We start from the raw sequence: 20,402 nt of genomic DNA, 5'->3' as shown, positions 1-20,402 counted from the left end.
AGTGTGTTAACCAACCAGTAACGGTATTTCCCAATAGCAGTTGACATATAAAAGGTATATATTAAATTTGATTTCTTCCCAACTGGCTTTGTATGCTCTCATGTTAACATTTTAACAAAGGTATTGGCAGCTACACAACTTCATTTTTTTTTTTGAGGTTACAGGTTATACTGGCAAAAAAAATAACATTCACAAGTCAAGTTAGTGCAAGCTGAAAATAAATCAAAAGGTTAACTTTAAAAAATTGAGATTTTTTTTAGAATTCATATAATTCTTAAGCAAGATGGGTCTAGTCATTTCAGCACTTCAAAAGTAACCCTCAGCATGTGGTATGTGACCCAAAATCAGATTGAGGCTCATCAACAGTTGTCATAGTTATGGGCTTTCAATACAAACATTCACAGTGGTGGAGAGGGGAGGGGGGGTTGCCTTTGGGGCTTAGGTTACCAGGAGATATAGCATAAACAGCAACAAAGTACATTGTAGTGGATGAATAGGTGAAAATGTATTCATGCAGGAGAACGAGGTTTGTCTCCTATGTGAAGCCAAAAATTCAAAAACACATTTAAAAGACTTCATATATCCGGTTGTTCAGTGATGACGCAACGAATCCTACTTCCGGGTCTAAAGTAGTCTGCGTTTAATATGGCTTTTGTGTTGTTAACATGTTTAATGTTATGTATTTTCTTCTATTTGATCTCAAAAAGCTCCTAAAACAGTCAGTGATCACTGTTGACCTCCCTCGGCTTTTATTACCGCTAATCATTTATTTAAGCTCAGTTTTTAACACCTTAGGATGTAACTACAGCCCAGCCCATGCAGCAGTATACGAATGACTAACCTCGTATTATGGATGGATTATCTCAGTTGTTCTCCTGGCTGAAGTTTGGTCCTTTTATAGCATCCTGCCATGCGATTACATTTGTTCGTGACCACCGAGAACACTCACGTTAACTTTTATCGAGTGGAAAAAAGGTTAGCTTGTTTATATTATGCTAACATAGCTGTGTCGCTAGCGGTCACGTAGCACATCATTATATACCAGCTAGCCCAACTTCAGTAACCCTACAAACGTCACTGCTTTTTAGTTTTCTGTCTTCATTTATGCTGGAAGTGATAACAGAGCTGTACGTTTTAATTTGTTTCCCAAACCCCGCAGTCAGGACATGCTATATTGTATTTAGATAGAAGCTAGCAAGCTAACTCCCTGCTAACTTCTAACTCCGTTAAATGTCATAAATTCCGTTTTCATGGATGCCTGGATATTTAACTCAATTGTTACACCTGGTAGAGCAGAACGCTGATCATTTTATTACAGATGAAAGACTTTAGACAGTTTTTCAACTCTCAGTAATGCCACAGTGATCGTTTGATATATGGACCTGCAGCGGAGTTTAGGTCCAGACACGGCTAGTGACGTCAGACTGAACAACCGGATTCATTGTGAATTCTCTGAATGCAATGTGTACGTCAAACCTACAATAACGTTTTCTCAAGATTATTGCACAGTTACTAAGGTCTATCATACTGTCATCCAAACATACAAGAATGTGATCACACCTTGCCAGAGTCCTGAATAATCTTGACATTTTCTTGGCCAAATTTGTCAGAGTATAGCTTCAGGAGCCTCTGGGAAATTTCAGACAGTGGAGTGAACTTTGGCTCCTTGTAGATGTATTCTTTTCCATCCTCATCCTCAAAGAACCCCTGCAAAACGGAAAGATCAAAACTGAAATAAGATGGTTAAAGAAAATATCTGTGCACTAAAGTGGACCTATTGTGCTCATTTCAAGCTCCACATTGTTAGTATTGCACTGTCTCCTTATTGTATGACTTGATGGTGGATTTATTCTTTCAATTACAAGATGTATGAAGCAGTCTGTATTTGTTTAAAGGTGTTAACAATGACATACGTAAATTGAGCACTCAAAGCCAGTGACACAAACATTCATACAGCCCTTTATGTATACATAAACACTGTTTAGCATTGTCATGCTAAATGACGTGCCAATGGACACATTCGGAGAAACTCAGGATTGTAACCAAGGCCCGAGATTGATCCACCAAGCTTCCAGTTGGTAGATGACCTGTCAACCACCTGAGCCACACCAATTCAATTCAGTTTTATTTATACAGCGCCAAATCACAACAACATTCACCTCAAGGCGCTTTGTATTGTAAGGTAGATCCTACAATAATACATACAGAGAAAAACCCAACAATCATATGACCCCCTATGAGCAAGCACTTTGGCGACAGTGGAAAGGAAAAACTCCCTTTTAACAGGAAGAAATCTCCAGCAGAACCAGGCTCTGGGAGGGGCGGGCATAAACACACACACACACACACACACACATACACACACACATACATACATACAACTAGGGCTGCTCGATTATGGCAAAAATGATAATCATGATTATTTTCACTGAAATTGAGATCACGATTATTTGACGATATTTATTTCGTCCGCCAGAGCTTATATTATTTTTTTACATGCTGTAGTGCCATTTGTGGGAGCATTTCAAGTTGCTATACATCAATACAACTGTTATAGCCCATATTTTAAAAATGTGTATGCATTAAGTCCATAGTAACTACATTAATTTCAAAAAAGTGCAATAAACTACAAAAAAATTGAAAATCGTTTTTGTTTTGTTTTTTTACATATATTTCTACTTGGAGAAATTTAAGAGGTTTATCCCTCAAAACTTTAAATACAAAAAAGTTGCAAAAAATAGTTTACAACAACAGGAAATTTATTTTGAGTGTCTTCATAGTTTTATTTTTGGAGATACAGCAATTTTTATATACTGCAGGAAAAACAAAAAAACAATCCTATGATGCAAATTTGCAAAGAATGTGCATGTGCATCAAAATAAACTATTTCCAGCAGTGCAATTCGAGTTCTAAGGCCTACAAGTAAAAAACTACATTTTCCGCAAAAACGACGTCACTTGCGATAGTTCACGTTGACGTCTTTTTCAATGTGGGAAGTGTTAAGAACAGCTGATCGGATCGGCAAAGCGTGTTTCTGGAATATTATGTTTTTGTTCCTGCAAGCTCTTTTTATGCAATTTTTGCAAAGCTATATGTGGAAGGAAACCGTGACCGAGGACAAGCTGATGGCATAAGAAGTAAGTACAACTCCTCTGGTTTCATATGGAAAAAAATTTATTGTGCTAGCTTAGCGTTCAGGTTCTACAGGGATTTAAAAATAGTTACACAAAACGAGCATGCTGCTCTGACCGGCTTTAAAGGTTTAACAATAACAATGTATTGAATAATGACTTTAAAAAATAATATAAAATAGTGTGCAAATACTGATAACAGTGCAAATGTTTGCAATATAAGAAATAAATGAAAAATGTGAACTTTGCAGTGTTGCTCTGTGGTGCAGCTACGACACCATAGCAAAGTTTACACACTGTGTCTACTTGATCCACGTCTGACTCCGCGAAGCCATAATGTTTCCACACCACTTAAGTTTTTTTTTTTTTACCTCTCTTTTCAACCAACGGCAGTCCACTCCTCTCCAAATAACTTCTGCTTAGCTTTCCGAGCTTCCCTCGGGTCCTCTTAATTGTTGTGACGCGTGTTCGAAATGCAGAGCAGTGCGCTTGATTTGCCACATGGAGCAGCGCGAGAGTAAAGCATGAGGGAGGGGCTAATAATCGGCTCAGTCATTTTTAATGATCGTTGAAAGCCCAGATCGTAATCGTGATTAAAATTCGATTAATTGAGCAGCCCTACATACAACCATCATGGAAGGACAGTATGGAACGCCAGGACTGCCATAATGAATTAATTAAATACACCATTAAATAATTAATTAAATGTGTCAATAATTAATTAAAATTGGAATTAATTAATTAAATAAATAGTTATGACACATGTAATTAATTAATTATTGACACATTTAATTAATTATTTATGTATTTCACATTTTAATTAATTATTGACACATTTAATTAATTAATTATTGACACATTTAATTGATTATTTATGTATTTCACATTTTAATTAATTATTGACACGTTTAATTAATTATTGACACATTTAATTAATTATTGACACATTTAATTAATTATTTAATGATATATTTATTTATTTCATTTTGGCAGTCCTGGCGCCTGGCTCTCGTCATGAAATAATTTTATCTGTCAGCCTCACCCATCAAACTCAGGGGGCGGGGTTAACGCTGCCCATGCAGCTTCTCTAACATTTGATTGGTTGCCGTGCAAAGTAAGTCAAAACAGGTCGATCCTAGATAATCGATTGCTTGTGTAGACTTGGGGCAGCCAGTTATCCCAGAATGCAGATCAAATCACAGGCCGTTTTTCTGTCACCAGCTACACTTTTAACAGTGTTTTAGCCGCGAATGTCGCGCCGTATGTCTGGTCAGGTTGTCAACATAGAACATGTTTGCAAAAGTGCTCAGATGTTTTCAGAGATTTCACTAGCTCTGCTAACAGTTAGCATGCAGAGCGCACCGAGGGGGTACATTAACCGGTTTGTTTACATATTCCACTCTCCGTGTTCCACATGTTGCATTCGCAGATTCTCATTTTCACCGAACGATCGTCTCTTTCCGCCTGGTCTTGTGTCTCTGTGCTTCTGTAACATAAAGAACGAGCTGACATTTTTCTCACGAAACCAGCGATCAGCTCAGCAGACCCTCAGTTTACCTGCATGCATCCTCCTCCTCATCTGTCAGCTGTTTAACACCTGCTGCTAATTCAAGAAACACGCCTAGTTACCTGGTGATAGTCACAGTTTAACTGCACAAGATAAGTAAATATAGTGTTTTCCCCGAGCGCAGAGCTGCTGGAGCTTGTTTCCTTACAGAGCACTTTATAGGCGAGCCAGCTTTATCAGCGGCTGATGTCCAATCACCGGCACACAGCTTTGAAACCTCAGCTGAGTTTTAGCTCTCAGTGGTTAAACGCTGGACTTCATTCACTCAGGTTCTGTCTGTCGGGTCACGTTTACTTCGCTGTTTTATTTACAACTGAGCAAATCGGTTTGGCTGAGGTTAAAGTTACGTTTCATAACTGCATAGTTTCACAGACGTTTAATGGTTCACTGGCACATGTGTTAGACTGAACTATCATCTAAATATCATCTGTTTTTTAATAGTTATTCAACTGTATTCTAAGCACCAGCTGTCTGTTAGAATGTGATTTTTTTTCTCTCTCTCTGTTGGCAGAGGTATAAAAATGCGCAGGAAAATCTACGTGCATGGCAAACTTCACCGACGATATTTAGGGAGGAATAAACACACATCAAACATAAATGAACCATTTGCCTGTCTCCATAATTGAGAGCATTTTCTCTTCTTATGTCAACACTCTCTCTCTCTCTCTCTCTCTTTTTTTTTTTTTTTTTTTTTTTTTTTTTTTTTGCTTTTTCGGTCATGTTATGTTTACCTGTCAAAGGCTTGTTACAAACTATGAAACACATTGTGCAGACTTCTGGATGTTAGAAGAAAACGAATACTGCTCATGAATGAGACTAAAGGCAGGAAGGTGTCCTTTAAAACTAAACATGTTAATAGGACCTCCCTATTTATATCATAGTTTATGATATAGCACGTGTATTTCAGTAATAGCCTGCTGAGGCCACTATACGTGCTGGCCTCATATCAAATGTGAAAGCAGACTGAGTCTATGTTTGACGTTTGTTTATATCTAATCTTCCTTTTCAAACATTTAAACAGCAGCGAGTCTGCAGCTGAGGGAATACAAACTCAAATTGTCGGAACAGGTTTGCTCGTTTCTTGGATTCATTTGGTGATTTATTAAATGTATAACTGTTATTCTAATCTGCTGCTGAGTCTCTTACACTTTTCTTTATGCTGTATATTTTCACGTCTCTGGAATAGTTGGCAGTTAGATAGTCAGCTGGGAAACTTTGTGTTAACTCATGGAGCTGAGGATATCGTGGATATGCTGACCTCGCTGCGTGGTGTACAGAGCGAGGTCAGCATGATTAATATTCACAATAAAAATATTAGCCGAACATCATGAAGTCTGTATGTGTTTCATAGTGTCGAACAACCTTTGTACAGTTAAAGCCAGCAGTTACTACATGACGGAAACACCAACGTTATCTCTTTTATGTGTTTATACACAGGTCACGCTGATTACTGAACAAAAACCCAAAGATCAGATGTTAAACAGATTTATTTGCTCTCTCTCCTCCTTAAACATGTTTTTAATGTTAGTTATAATTCAGAATTGGCGACTGAAACACGTAGGACACATAAGAACATCAGGAAATAAAACACCGATAAATATAACCTCAGTAAAAGAAGTCAGCGGGGGTTACTACAGCTGTGTACCGGGGCCTGCGCTTTGTCGGTGGGATTGCTTGCGAGGCGAGCGGGTCTATCCCACGCTTTGCCGTGAGACTGGGACGACATCTCCGAAATCATCGAAACACTTTTGCAAAGAGGCTGTATCTTGACAAACCGACCAGACACATGAAGATTAAACCACTACATTCTCGGCTAAAAAAATATTAAAACGGTATTTGGTAACACACAAACAGGGTTTTTCAAAGCTCAGTTCTGTTAGCTTCCACATGCCGGTTGTTGTGTGCTAGAAACAATGGCCACCAGGCCAAAGCAATGGTTTTGACTCGATCAGCGTTAACCCCGCCCCCTGAGTTTGATGGGTGAGGCTGACAGATAAAATTATTTCATGATGAGAGCCAGGCGTCAGGACTGCCAAAATGAAATAAATAAATATATCATTAAATAATTAATTAAATGTGTCAATAATTAATTAAATGTGTCAATAATTAATTAAATGTGTCAATAATTAATTAAAATGTGAAATACATAAATAATTAATTAAAATGTGAAATACATAAATAATTAATTAAATATGTCAATAATTAATTAATTACATATATCATAACTATTTATTTAATTAATTAATTCCAATTTTAATTAATTATTGCCACATTTAATTAATTCTTTAATGGTGTATTTAATTAATTCATTATGGCAGTCCTGGCGTTCCATAGGACAGGCCCCTGCACAGTATGTACCACTGGCAGATAGAGGAGGTGGCTGATACCCAGAAATCCTACCAGTGGCTGGACAAAGCTGGACTGAAAGACAGCACAGAGGCACTAATCATGGCAGCATAGGAACAAGCACTGAGCACAAGATCCATAGAAGCTGGGGTCTATCACACCAGGCAAGACCCCAGGTGCAGGCTGTGTAAAGATGCCCCAGAGACAATCCAGCACATAACAGCAGGGTGCAAGATGCTAGCAGGCAAGGCATACATGGCACAGATGTTCCTGTACACTATGTCGGCCACTTGGTTATGACGTTCCGAGTATAACCTGGAAGTCCCGAGGTCAAAATGGGAGATGCCCCCAAGGGTGGTGGAGAATGACCGAGCTAAGATCCTGTGGGACTTCCAGATACAGACGGACATAATGGTGGTGGCTAACCAACCGGACATAGTGGTGGTAGACAAACAGAAGAAGACGGCCGTAGTGATCGATGTAGCGGTTCCGAATGACAGCAACATCAGGAAGAAGGAACACGAGAAGCTTGAGAAATACCAAGGGCTCAGAGAAGAGCTCGAGAAGATGTGGAGGGTGAAGGTAACGGTGGTCCCAGTGGTAATTGGAGCACTAGGTGCAGTGACTCCCAAGCTAGGCGAGTGGCTCCAGCAGAGCCCGGGAACAACATCGGAGATCTCTGTCCAGAAGAGCGCAGTCCTGGGAACAGCTAAGATACTGTGCAGGACCCTCAAGCTCCCAGGCCTCTGGTAGAGGACCGGAGCTTGAAGGATTAACCGCCCATATATATATACATATATACATATGAGCAATAGGTCCACTTTAAGTGATTGTCATTATATACAGAAAGTTATCAAACACAGCAAACATTAGCTGATCACTACCGAGTCAAACAGATACAATCTATTTAATTTAATATATTCATACATGCATAACAGTTACACTGTGGTTTATTTGTATAAAAGTAATAGTTGGAAAGGCTTCATCAATTAATCAAAAGAAACTTTCAGGGGAAAAATCACAATGGGATCACATATGACTGAAAAAAGGATGAGTTTCTGGATTTGCAAATGAAACAGAAAAGAGATAAAATGATATAAAAGTCACACAACAGCTATTGTTTTGTGACTAAGTAACCATGTTTTATCCACTACTGGTCAAAAAAAATCATGAAGCAACAAAAGCTTAAAAATCTACAGATACTTGATAGTAATTTTACAAATACTCATTAGCCCTTAAACAACGTAAAAAGGCACTGACATAGAGGAGGACTCCTCTATTCACTTACCGCAGCCTTAAAAGGAAAGGGAAAAGAAGAGAAATCTCAATTTAAAAAATAGTAGCGTTCCACTTAGATTCAAAGGTTCAGCTGTATCAGAGAGTGTATGTGTGTATGTGGTACTGTACTGCAAAAAACAATAAGATAAACACCATGCTTTTATGAAAACTGTGGACTGAGTCAAATTTAAGCTGAACTGAAAATTTTAATTATTATCATATTTATTTACTTTTTATTTTGTAAACTTACCTGTCCAAAAAAGGCCACTCTGAAGTATGTGCCAAGCAGTCTCTTGCCAGAATGCATTACTTCCATCACTTTAGTATACGCACGGTGGAGTGTATCATACAGGTGTGCCAGTTTCTGTTTGACAAATTCAAAAACAAATTGCAATAACTGTCACGCAGATGTTTTTATTTGTTGTGAATTGGCATTATATAAACAGAACAGAACAATTCACACTTTGTCTATAACTTGTGCTCAGTGTGCAGCTCACCTCAAAGTCTCTGCGCTGTTCATAAATGGGAATGATGAGCCTATAGACATCAGCAATGAGCTCATAACGCTCTGCCTTCCAGAGGCCATCAGCACACTCCTCCAAAAGCTCCATCAGCACCTCCTGAACACAAACAATTATCTTATCTTTAGAAAAGACACTGAGAAGTGGGACTAATGTTACTGCCAAAAAATATTCCTGAAGCCAATGACTAATTTTAAAAGGACATTCTATAGGCTGACATTCAGAAAAGATCGAAACAAAGTCTGACCTCACTGAAGTGAACATCCTGCATCCCAACATCCTCCATCATGGCTGCTTCCTCGTCAATGTTCGGAGTGATGACACGGAAAGCTGAGCAGCCCTGCCTGAACATGCCTGGCATAAAAAAGGTACACAGAGAGGTCCAGTAGAACCATACACTGATCAAGCATAAAACTATCACCACTGACATGTCAACCCTGTCATAGAAATTATATTCCCGGTTGGCTATGGCCATGGATAATGTGCCCTGCCATGATGCAAAAATAGTTCAGGAATGGTTTGAGGTTGGCAAGATCTCAGTCCAAGCGGATCTTGTGGGATGTGCTGGACAAACAAGTCTGATCCATGGAGACCCCACAACTTACAGGATTTTAGAGATTTAACATGCTGTTATGTGCTAGACTGTCTCAGGGGCATCTTTGCACAGCCTGCGCCTGGGGTCTTGCCTGGTGTAATAGGCCGGGCCTCTATGAATCTTGTGCTCAGAGCTTGTTCCCGTGCTGCCATGATTTGTTGTCAACACTCTGTGTTGTCTTTCAGTCCAGCTTTTAGGATTTGGTAGGATTTGTTAGTATCAGCCAGTGGTACATGCCATGCAGGGGCCTGCCCTTCCCTGATGGTTCCTCTCTCCTTCCTGCTCTTCTTTGTTGGGCTTCTGCTGCCCGAGGTATTCACTAAGCACACTATCAGTTGCAGATAAATTCCTGATGTACTCGTGGACCTTTGTTTGTTCTTTCATCCTGGTTGTGACACTCACTAATTATCAGCCACGTTTCTTCCACTTTTGTGTGTGTAGTAAGAGAGAGAGAGACGTGAAGGGTGAAGGCAACAGTAGTCCCAGTGGTAACTAAAGCACTTCCCAGGAACAACATCTGAGTTCTCTGTCAAGAAGAGGGCAGCAAAAACACGGCACAGGACCATAAACTTGAAGGATAACGATGAAGGAATATGACTCACACTGTTTATTTTTTACAATTATTGATGGTTTTAGAGTTGGAGGAATTTGCAGTGTATACAATTTACAATTTCGATTGCAGACATCCCCAGCTCGGACATATAGCTTTTTATCACGTTCCATAAATCTTTCATCTGAAAACAACAAGAGAGTTGATAGGCTTTATTGAGTTTATCAATCAATCTCTCCAGGATAATGTTCCTCTACTGCTGTAATGTTTATCAGAGATTCATTTTATGGCTTCTGTAAATGAGGATCATAAAAACATGTTGGAGTTCAAATAGTTAACTGCCAGGAGACCTTACATTATATCCTCAACTTACCTTTCCTCCAGAGATACTCAGCCACCAGAGCGGCAACATGCACGTAACACATAGCTGCCTGCAGGTGAAAAGCACAGACACAGTCACGAGTCAGAGGCTAACACAACAATGCCTTACTGCAGAAAAAAAGTCAAGGTATTCAATGTGACGTAAAATACCTCTGAAAGATCCCCATTTTTGTTGTGGATGCGAGCCATACTGTCCAACCAGGTTTTACGGAGCTCAGGGGTGCTGGTGTAGGACTTGGCTAAGCTGTATTGGAGATCTACCAGCATTTCCGGGTCATTTTCGTGCTCTTTCATTTGCTCTGTGGCCATCAACACTGTCCTGATGCGTTTTGTTAGGTCCTTCACATCTGAAGGAAACGCCGTGTGCTGCCCAAGCACAACAACAAAGTGAATGTTCAGGATTACATAAAGCAAGAAGCGGGTACTGAAATGTGTTTGCCCCAAAACAGGAGAAAGGCTGAAATGTATCTATTTAGCCACCTAGTAATAGATAGTATTGCTACATGTATGATCTGACCAAGTGTTAATCAACCAGTTTGGGACAGAAATAACTAAAATTATTCAACAGTTCTCCTGGTAATTTATTTTGCCTACCAAACTCTCATTCCTCACCTTGATGGTCTTGTCACTGTTGGCATAGTTGTTGATGATGGAGAGAGACTGCTGGAAGCGCATACCCCCTATGCCGATGACGTCAGCAATCAGCTTACTGACAGCAATTACCACCTGGGTGAATATCAACAAGTAAAGAGAACCTTACATTTAAGACTTCCTGTATAATACAGAGATACATCATTAACATGGTTAGCAGATACATCATAGATATTGTATGTAGATAAGAGACTAGAAAAGATAACTAAACATATAAAATGTCAAATTTAGACAGACACAAATGAAACGCTTACCTGCAGATGTGTTCGTACAAAGGATTTACGACCTGTGTAGTCGAAATTGCTTTTCATAAGAAAGTAGAGAAGGTGGGCAGCATCGCTACGGATGGAGCTCAGCTTGGAGTTACAGCACTTGAGAATTTCGTAGCAGAGAGAGGCACACATGTCGGCCCGGCCATCAAAGAAGGTGCAAGGGAACTAGAGGACATGGAAATGCAGCTGTGGGGTCATTTCAAGTCGATTTGTGGATATCAAAAAATCACAACCACATGGGTTACAACCCAATTCAGTCCCACCATGTTAAGTCAATAAACATGGAGCCAGATATTTCACCTTGTAAATGAAAGTCCTGAGTGAGGTGAAGACCTGTTTGAGAGCAGCCTCAGACTGAGGTATCTGCAGAAAACACAAGTGCACCTGGAAAACCTTCTTCATCAGGGGATTGTGACCGAGATCTGAATTCAGCTGGGTCTGAAAACAGGGAAGGTGAGTTTATTGGCTGAGCAAGATAATAAAGGGTGTCATGTTGGCTGTCTCTGTTAATACCTTGAACCCCATGATGAAAGTGTTGAGTGTGTCCAGCACAGTGAGACAGACCTCTGTAGACACACTGGCCTCTAGAAGGCACTGGCTGCTCACATCTGCTTCCGTACAGGAGTACGCTGCACAGAAAGCACATAAGCTACGTCTCCGATAGGGATAATGTTTTATTAGAGCCATAAAAAAAAGTGCATACCGTTGATTGCTTTATTGATTTAAATCTAAGACCAATAACGATTTGCCATGTGCTTGTATGGCAGACCTGTTGTTGATTTTGTCACCATTACCAACTCCACGAAGGAGTCAGTAAAAGACAAATCCGTTGCCGCCAAGAGCTCGGGAAAGCATGGCTACATTAATTCAGATAAACACAATATTATTTAGGTCCAAAAAATAAATAAAAATAATAATATCCTACTTTAACTACAGCAACATCTGCTTCATGACCACATTTTAGCACAGTACAACTCACCCCAGCTACACACAAAGTACTTTAAGTATACTCTTAAGCAGAGATGGGCATTACTGCGTTACAACGCAGTAATGCAGTAACGCGTTACGAGTAAAGTAAGGGATTACTATTGCAAAAACGGTAATTAGATTACCGTTACTTTACCGTAGGAACGCTGCGTTACTGCATTACTAAAACCGTGATTGTTTTTGCGAGAATGTCTCATGACCATGATGTATGCGAGTGCGACGTTCCTGACAACAGCTGTGTGCAGATCAACAATGGATAATATATCGAGTGCGGAGAGAGTATGAGCGTGCAGTGTTTAAAGCGTGGAAGTACTGACCTTACTTTAAGTTTGATTCCATAAAAAGTGACAAAAACATTAGTGTCCGTTGTGCGTGGGAAGAAAACGTCTTTTTACAGCGAAAAAAAACCCCTAAACTTCCGAGCAAGCACAGAGTGCGCTATGATGTAATGGGAAATTCACAGAGAAACTCGCGGATTCTTCAACTGACCGCTGTGGCACACCTGCACCAGGGTAAACCTCCGCCTACCCTACTCCTGCTTCACAGGTGAAAATAGAGCAAAAGGACCGCTAGTCTTTGATTTTATTTATTTTCTGCTGTGCTTTACTTACATCTATTTGAAAGAGTGAGTGTAAACACAAAAAATATATATATTTTATGTGCTGGAATGTGCAGAAAATTTTTGCTTGATGCATAAAGTTAAAAGACTAAAACAAGTTTTAAAAAGGGACTTTTCCATTTGATTACATTTTGTATGATGGATTATGTAGAAAAAGTAGAATTGGGCTGAAAGATCTATCGCTTTATCACCTCTTCAGGTTGTAAATCGTGTTTTTAAAAAGTAACTAAGTAATTAATTACTTTTGAAAATAAGTAGAGTAACGGGATTACTTTTTTGGGGAAGTAATCAGTAATTAGTTACTGATTACTTTTTTCAAGTAACTTGACCAACACTGCTCTTAAGTATGTTGAAATTCAACCTGAAAGAAGGAAATAACATTTCATACATACTCTAAGTATATACAGTACATTCTTGCCCAAATGATTACAAATAAAACATCAAAGTGCGCTATTACAAATGACTAGATAAAAATAATACAAATGTGTATATTTTCAGTTGTGTCATTATTACTGAAATTAAATGACGTAAGAAGTTTTAGTTTAATAGTCTTGGTTGTAACCCAGTTAACTCTTAATAAATCAATTTTTTGAAGGTTAGGTGTGTTTTTCTACAAGAACAGTTGTAGTTCGTGTACTTAAAAAGTATAGCCTCATATGCATCATCATGCTATCTCAAAATCTGTTATGTGTGCTTTGCCTTCATACTGATTCTGTCTCGTTAATGATTTACTTTTATATGCTGGTAACCCTACATGTAGGTTTCACCTGAGTATTGGAACATCAAACACTTTGTTTCCGGCATTCCGGCATTATGCCATTCTTCAAATGTTTTTAGAGAATAAAAGCGTTACCTAATGATTCAACAAAATAAAACGACTTCCTCATCTTTTTTGAAGATGGAAAGTTCTTAGAGTTCTGTGTCGTTTGTTTTGGTGAATAATTATCACATCAGTGATCATTTCATTTGTTACCTGTAATACTTTAAATGTATGTGTAGTTTCTGCTCATGTTCAAAACATTTAAGACAGATGTGGGATGATTTTTAGGAATCGTGTACATCTGTACTTGGAAAAAATTCTGACTGAAAACACAAAAAGAACACAAAACATTGCCTTAAGATTAGTTATCAAATTAGCAAACAAGACCTCTAAACTCAAAAAACGTCGATCACAAATTCTTCCTTTTGGTTTTGCCAAATGGTGGGACAGAATTCCAAGACAGATGGAAAAAACCAGATCATTAGTGACATATCTTATCCAGCACCGATTGCAATTCATAGATTATTGTCTATAAAACAAAAAAAGAGAGACGTTGAGCTTGACCTTGACAGTTTAGGTGAAGAGCCATTAGGTGATCATCATGTGCAAGTTTTGCTAAACCAGTACTGTACAAAGTAAATTGTGGCCGGGCAACTAGATGGCTAAGTCGGATAAACTAACAAATATTACTACATTACCAAATTTAGACTAAATTATTGGGTATTTTTATTTATATGTTTATTTGTTTTTTGTTGACATGTGGAAAGCATCCATTTAATCATCCATTTCAGGTGGGCAGGCCTACTGTTGCTAAAGGTGTGAGCATTCTCCAGAGATCCCAGCTGCTGCAGACGGGCGTGGAGGATCCCAGCTCTGTTACGAGACACAGGGAGAGTCAGTGATTTCCTGTCAGGACCTACAGGCCCCGCCTCCTCATGGATCCTGTTGGAAAACGGAGAAGTACTATTAACTTCAAGCTTGAATGACTTACTTACAGCTAAGTCAGAATAAAGACACACAAAAGGGTATAATACTGTTATTTTAAAGCATCACTTACGGAGGGTGTTAATGGTTGTACAAAATAAACCATGGACACATGAAATAAATAAATGTCTAATATGTAATGTGGTTTTAAACTGACAGAGGCAAAAAGAATGTCATGCATTTTGTTAAGCAACCAGCGAATGTAAGATCGCAATCTTACCCAGGGAGGGGCCATAAAACAACTTGCCAGCAATGTTAAAGATCAAAGAACAAATCAAAATCCAACAGTTAAAAGAGTTACAGAAGATTCGCTAAAAGTCTCTGTTTAGATATGAATCACTAATTGCATGGAATGCCGGCAAAATTAGTTTAAGTTCAAGAATTCAGAAATCAGCAGACAGAACAATATTGACTCTACCTGGCGATGAATCTCTTCCCCATGTATCTGAACTGATAAAGGCAGACTCTGCAGGAAAAACACAGGTTTTATTATTCACAAGTTATTACTTCTAGTACCCATTTGACCCCTGCAGAGCTGGATCTGTATCGGAATCTTCAAACAACCCTTGGATTTGTTGCTGCAAACTCGAGATGTTACACCAAATGTCTTAAGAATATGATAAAGGCAGACAGAGTTTGGGTATGGTCTTATTCCCTCTTCAATCCAGGAAAGTTCTTTGTGGTCAAGCTAACTAGCAGATGGCAAAGTCCAGCAGGCTGGTGCAAACAAACATGATCAATTATGGCTCTAAACAAAAAAATCCCAAATGGCAACAAATGAAATTCTAAACTCAAGGCAGAACAGTAGTCCACAAACTGGCGCAAGCATCCCTTTGTCAATATCTTTTAGTGACGCTAGCGAAGTCAATGTTCATTAATTTGCGTACTATGACATCTAAGGCTTGCTAATACAATCTATCTTGTTTATGTTATCTAGAAAAAATATTATTTAGAAAATGTTCAGTCACTCTTACATGTATGTAATAATAAAAAGGTTCTTTCTCTACTTACTGTATCAGTGTGAAGAAGTCCATTAGCTCTGAGGAAGCAGCTTTACTCCAGTAAGTAAATAGGGCCTCTGAGTATGATGAAATTACATGAAATTAGATTATTAGACCATAGCACGTGTCAAAATCACATATGAATCGCATGGTTCCTACCCTCTGACATGTTCTTTAGGATATGCAGAAAACACATAAGCAGGTTTTTGATTTCATCCTGGTCCAGTTTGTCAGAGCGCAGCACAGTGCTGCCCAGGGCTGATGCACACGGATTCTGATGCACAGGAACAAAGTAGAGAAAACTTTTACTTATCAATCTTTGGAGTACTGAAAAAAATCAACCTTTTAAGAGATATAACCCATCACTCAAACAAACCAAACTTTAAAGATGAAAAATGTCAAATACTTTCTTTAAAAACCTGTCTACTACTGCAGACAGTAACAACAACTCCAGGTTTAAAAAGCATAGAAGAAAAGAAGTGAAAAAGCAACAAGGTCTGCCAATCTTACAAATCCCAAATTTTCAAGACTCTGTAATATGAAAAACACTCTGAAGGGGTCACACATGTCAAACAGAATACTTGTAAAGTTAAGTTTTCCTCATGATTTGCATCCACCCTCTGGGCTGGAGCTGCCTTGTTATAATCACTGTCATTGTCCTGCAGTAGGTCAAGCAGGGGAACAGTGAGGAGAGAGAAGTCCACGGTGACCCGCTTGGTTGCATGATTAAGATGAGGTGCGACTTGGTGTTCGGGTTCAAAAGAGAAAGGGAGCACATTGATAGAATGCCTCCTGGTAGATCTCTCCTTTTGGTGGAGTTGGGATGTGATGGAGCACTGGTGGGAGGAGGGTGTGGGTATGAAAATAATAGAAAATAAAGACACATCTCAAGAGACCTTGAAGCTTACAGATGCTGCTTTTGCTTTGTTACTATTATGACTCCAACAGAGTAATGTAGTCTGTGTCGTGAAACAAGGCTTTTATTTCCCCGTCTCTGGATATTTCTGGGAGGTGGGGCAATTTTTATATTATATGTCCAGGTTTAGGACATATAATATAAGGATAAGGATAAGCGGAAGTGAATGGATGGATGGATGGATGTCCAGGTTTAATCTAGTCTACCTGAGTAGTTCTCAAATAGTTATGTTTTTGTTAACCTTGAGAAATGTTTTCTATGTTGCAGACTATATCTTTTTCAAAGTTCAAATAAGGCCAGAATTTCCACTACCAGTAAATATTTTATTTTCCTTATTAATCAACCCTTATTATCAATCCCGATCCTAATCAGGTTAGTCTGACTTTTTAAGAGTGATGTTAACATTCCTCTATGCCACTGACTCATCTTTATTTCATCAAGAAGAAACAACAACAAATGTGCCTAAGGAACTGCCATGTCACAAGTGGTGACCTACCTTTTCCAGAGAGTTGGTCCTGTCACTGCTCTTGCCCAGCAGGCTGTTCCCAGAGTCGGTAGAGACCAGAGAGCCTCTGGAGTCTGCATGGTGAACTGAGCTGGCATTGGTAGTGGAACTTTGAGGAGAGGCTGCAAAGGGACCGTAAAAAAAAAAAAGAAGTTTTTCACCAAAAGTAAAACCACAAAAACACATTTTTCATTTGTGATCATGGTGCAAGATCAGTAAACTATGATTAAAGATACAGTTTATTCATTTTAAATGATATTGGAAAATTATTTACAATTTTTATTTTATTTTATTTATTTGAAATTATTTAAATTCGACACATTTTTATTACTCAGTAATGTCCTTATAAGAAGGGAAACACCTGTTCCAGAGATGACCCCAAACACATCTTTGTGGAGAGCATTCTCTATGCAGCTGCCAGGTTTCTGAGGAGTCACCATAGAGGTCTGTACCGGAGAGTCCTCTCGTGGGTTCTGGGACAGAAACTAAAATTACTATTGTGAAGTGCTCTAGTTCTCACTTAAAAACAATAAAGAGAGAAACTGCAGAACTGAGGCATGCATTACAGATGCAAGCTACCATTCAGTTTACAACCACTAGGTGTCAGGCTTACATTTACATTACGATTGTCGAGAGGCAACGACTCTTTGATGTCAAGCCTATAAACATTTTCCTGAAGCAGGCCAAACAGAGGGAGGTAGAGAGTGGCAAGTCTGGCCTGCTGGCTCTGCAACAACAAACCTTGAGTTAAATTATTTAAAGCTGTCAAATTGAAAAATTATTGTGTCACTGGTTAAACTACATCTAACATGTACTTTTATGGAAATGCAGCAGATGGCCAAAGAGAAGGATAATGGCCAAGAGCTGCAGAACTTACTTTGGAAGCATAGCGGTCATCAAACGTGTGTTTGATCATCAGTCCCTTGAGCACCTGGATGGCAATCTGACGAATCTCTCTGGACTCCTGAAGTGCACTACTCACCTCCCTGAGCAGCAGTCCCACCAGGAAGTGGTTTCGACAGAAGTCATCAGTCAGCAAGTAGTCCAGCTGGAGATCTGTAGCAGGCATTTATTAGCAGGACAAGGCAAGAGCAAAAAAAGATGCAATGTACAGATGAAGTCAGTGCAAATTGTGGGTTTTTTCTTACCCTGGAACCTCTGTATTCTCCCTTTCCAAAAAGGCATGGGCAGATTTAAAGGTACATAGTGCTCGTGGTTGCAGACCTCCCGCAGGAACTCAAACTTGAATTCATATAAGGTCTATAAGAACCATAAGAGAATGTACATTTTAGGGTTTTATATTAACTTCAACAACCTGTATCAAATCTTTAGAGACATTATGCCTGCTAACCTTGGGGTCTCCAGGAACAAAGCAGTTCAAGTAGTTGTTGATCTGCTTAAATACAAAGCCTCTGTTCATGAAGGTGAAGCAGCGCTGTGTGGAAAAGGGAACAAATATAATGAGCGAAGATTCATAAAAAAAAAAGTCCACTTAGTTTTCTGAAGTTGAATTAACTTATCATTTCAGTCTTTTATAAACAATAAGTAGTAAACAATAAGTAGTAAAAATGTTTTAATGTTTAACCTCAAAACAAAGAAAATTTGAGATATATTTCTACATAAATATAATATATAAACTAAAATAATCAGCTGGTGGCAACCTTAATGAAAATTGCCAGGCTGTGGTTGGCATTGCGAGCTGCATCGAGATTGTCCTTATATTTCTGGGTGATGTGTGGCATGAGCATATTGACAAGAGTCTCTACTGCATGGTAGTAGGATGCAGAAAAGCGCTGGTTCCTGGAGACCTGGACATAGGAAGAAAAAGATTTGGAGGAGTCACGTTTGTAAGAAAATGGCTTAAGGACAAAAGGTTTTAACAACAGATCTACCTTAACCTTCCCGTGCTCTATCAGATAATGAGCCATGGATTTCACCAGACCTTCAAAGAAGTACCAGGAGTGCTGCAACCCAGAACACAGTGTCAGTGAAAGAAAGAAATACGATGAATGTACAAAATGTGAATTATTTTGAAAGTGAATGTTGCATGGAACTAGAAAATGACATCATAAATATGTCAACAAGAATTTATTCATTTATTTTCTCAAATTTCAGTAACAGATGTAAATTTTGGAGAACTCATAGCAACAGAATATAATGTTTGTAGATCTACTATCATGTATTACCTATTTATGTTGTTTAATTTAATTTTAATTTATTTTTTTACAGGTAAATTGAAAAAAATAATCATTTTACAAAGATTTGTGGATTAGTTTAAAAATATTATTTTATTTTTCTTTATAAGTCTCCTTTAATTAGCTTCTGCTGATTGCCTTTTGACAGATGAATTACCTTTAGAAGCTTGTTGCTAGTCAGAAAGTCTGTTGATGGTTTGAGAATGGCTGTCATGGCTTTTGCCAGCTCCTCATGAACAGTTTTTACATTGGTGAAAGAATAGGGTTCTGGCTTCAACACAAACTGGGTGCAGAGAAGGGGGCGGGGAGTGTCAGACTCTGAAACAGTGAATATCATCATTGTGATAAAATTCATAAGACAATAAGCACCTTGACATACGATCTCAGGTAATGCTCAAGTCCCTCTTCATGGCACTGTGCTACCACATGAACCATCACCCTACAAAGATAATGAAATAAAAACAAAACACAGTTCAAAAGTGGCGCTGAAAGGCAGACGTTCTATGTATTTGTGTGTGTGTGTGTGTGTGTGTGTGTGTGTCTTGCCTGGTCACATTTACAGCCACATCCTCATGTGTGGTTCTGGTCAGGACACAGAATAGCTGGTTGAGAATGGTGGGCAGAAAGTTTACCATCATGTGACCTTCCATTGCATGGAGACTCTTTAAGAGGGAAGTAAGAAGAAAAAAGTCAATAACTGTGGACTCTTCCTGTCATGATCCCTTAAATGCTAGATGAAAAGATTGTTCAACAGTGTGTGTTCCATTTTCCTCAGGGTATTAGAAGTAAATGGAGCTCTGAATACCTTCAGGTATTTAACAAGCTCTCCCTCCGAAGCTTGTTCTGACATCTCCATGCTTTCGCAGTGGTGAAAGAAGTTATGCAAGTGCTGATCCTAATAGAAACATGTCATATCGATGTTTAGATTTTTTTTATTCTATAAAACCGTTGTGAGTAGGCAGCTAACATTAACTGCATGGATATATGTGCTATTTGTGTACACACCTGAGTGTTAACTGTGGATACAAGATGAGTTGAGACTTTGAAAAGGGGTTTTCCTCCATCCACCCATTTGATCTCCAACCCAGAGTGCTGCAACAAGTACACAACTATTAACTGCACTAGATATTAAGTATAAACTGC

At 38.8% G+C, this 20,402-nt stretch overlaps 1 protein-coding gene across 10 annotated transcripts in view; it reads right to left on the bottom strand.

Moving 5' to 3' along the window:
• Nucleotides 1–20,402, bottom strand: part of LOC147302236 (dedicator of cytokinesis protein 9-like) — a 68,020-nt gene that overhangs the window by 4,480 nt on the left and 43,138 nt on the right. For 4 of the 10 annotated variants that reach the window (XM_086281532.1, XM_086281527.1, XM_086281530.1 and 1 more), the window contains exons 21-47: nucleotides 20,265–20,351; nucleotides 20,065–20,154; nucleotides 19,806–19,921; nucleotides 19,629–19,698; nucleotides 19,417–19,542; nucleotides 18,957–19,028; nucleotides 18,726–18,872; nucleotides 18,416–18,499; nucleotides 18,213–18,324; nucleotides 17,942–18,120; nucleotides 17,678–17,791; nucleotides 17,426–17,537; nucleotides 17,056–17,186; nucleotides 15,803–15,917; nucleotides 15,654–15,720; nucleotides 15,061–15,108; nucleotides 14,464–14,600; nucleotides 11,806–11,921; nucleotides 11,593–11,730; nucleotides 11,275–11,457; nucleotides 10,982–11,095; nucleotides 10,520–10,735; nucleotides 10,362–10,419; nucleotides 9,091–9,197; nucleotides 8,820–8,942; nucleotides 8,573–8,686; nucleotides 1,561–1,707 (exon numbers count right to left, since the gene is read on the bottom strand). In XM_086281532.1, coding sequence (XP_086137658.1) covers nucleotides 1,561–1,707; nucleotides 8,573–8,686; nucleotides 8,820–8,942; nucleotides 9,091–9,197; nucleotides 10,362–10,419; nucleotides 10,520–10,735; nucleotides 10,982–11,095; nucleotides 11,275–11,457; nucleotides 11,593–11,730; nucleotides 11,806–11,921; nucleotides 14,464–14,600; nucleotides 15,061–15,108; nucleotides 15,654–15,720; nucleotides 15,803–15,917; nucleotides 17,056–17,186; nucleotides 17,426–17,537; nucleotides 17,678–17,791; nucleotides 17,942–18,120; nucleotides 18,213–18,324; nucleotides 18,416–18,499; nucleotides 18,726–18,872; nucleotides 18,957–19,028; nucleotides 19,417–19,542; nucleotides 19,629–19,698; nucleotides 19,806–19,921; nucleotides 20,065–20,154; nucleotides 20,265–20,351 — 3,123 coding nt within the window. Of the gene's footprint in view, nucleotides 1–1,560; nucleotides 1,708–8,572; nucleotides 8,687–8,819; nucleotides 8,943–9,090; nucleotides 9,198–10,040; nucleotides 10,173–10,361; nucleotides 10,420–10,519; nucleotides 10,736–10,981; nucleotides 11,096–11,274; nucleotides 11,458–11,592; nucleotides 11,731–11,805; nucleotides 11,922–14,463; nucleotides 14,601–15,060; nucleotides 15,109–15,653; nucleotides 15,721–15,802; nucleotides 15,918–16,224; nucleotides 16,480–17,055; nucleotides 17,187–17,425; nucleotides 17,538–17,677; nucleotides 17,792–17,941; nucleotides 18,132–18,212; nucleotides 18,325–18,415; nucleotides 18,500–18,725; nucleotides 18,873–18,956; nucleotides 19,029–19,416; nucleotides 19,543–19,628; nucleotides 19,699–19,805; nucleotides 19,922–20,064; nucleotides 20,155–20,264; nucleotides 20,352–20,402 lie in introns of those variants that run through there. The other 6 variants (XM_086281525.1, XM_086281523.1, XM_086281524.1 and 3 more) reach the window with 4 other exon arrangements.

Source organism: Aulonocara sp. 'chitande type north' Nkhata Bay, linkage group LG23 (genome assembly GCF_057382095.1).
Source record: "Aulonocara sp. 'chitande type north' Nkhata Bay isolate Kocher_YH1m ecotype deep benthic linkage group LG23, A_spYH_male_GT1.1, whole genome shotgun sequence".
NCBI classification, from domain to species: Eukaryota; Metazoa; Chordata; class Actinopteri; order Cichliformes; family Cichlidae; genus Aulonocara; species Aulonocara sp. 'chitande type north' Nkhata Bay.
This window is presented reverse-complemented; position numbering and strand designations above follow the sequence as displayed.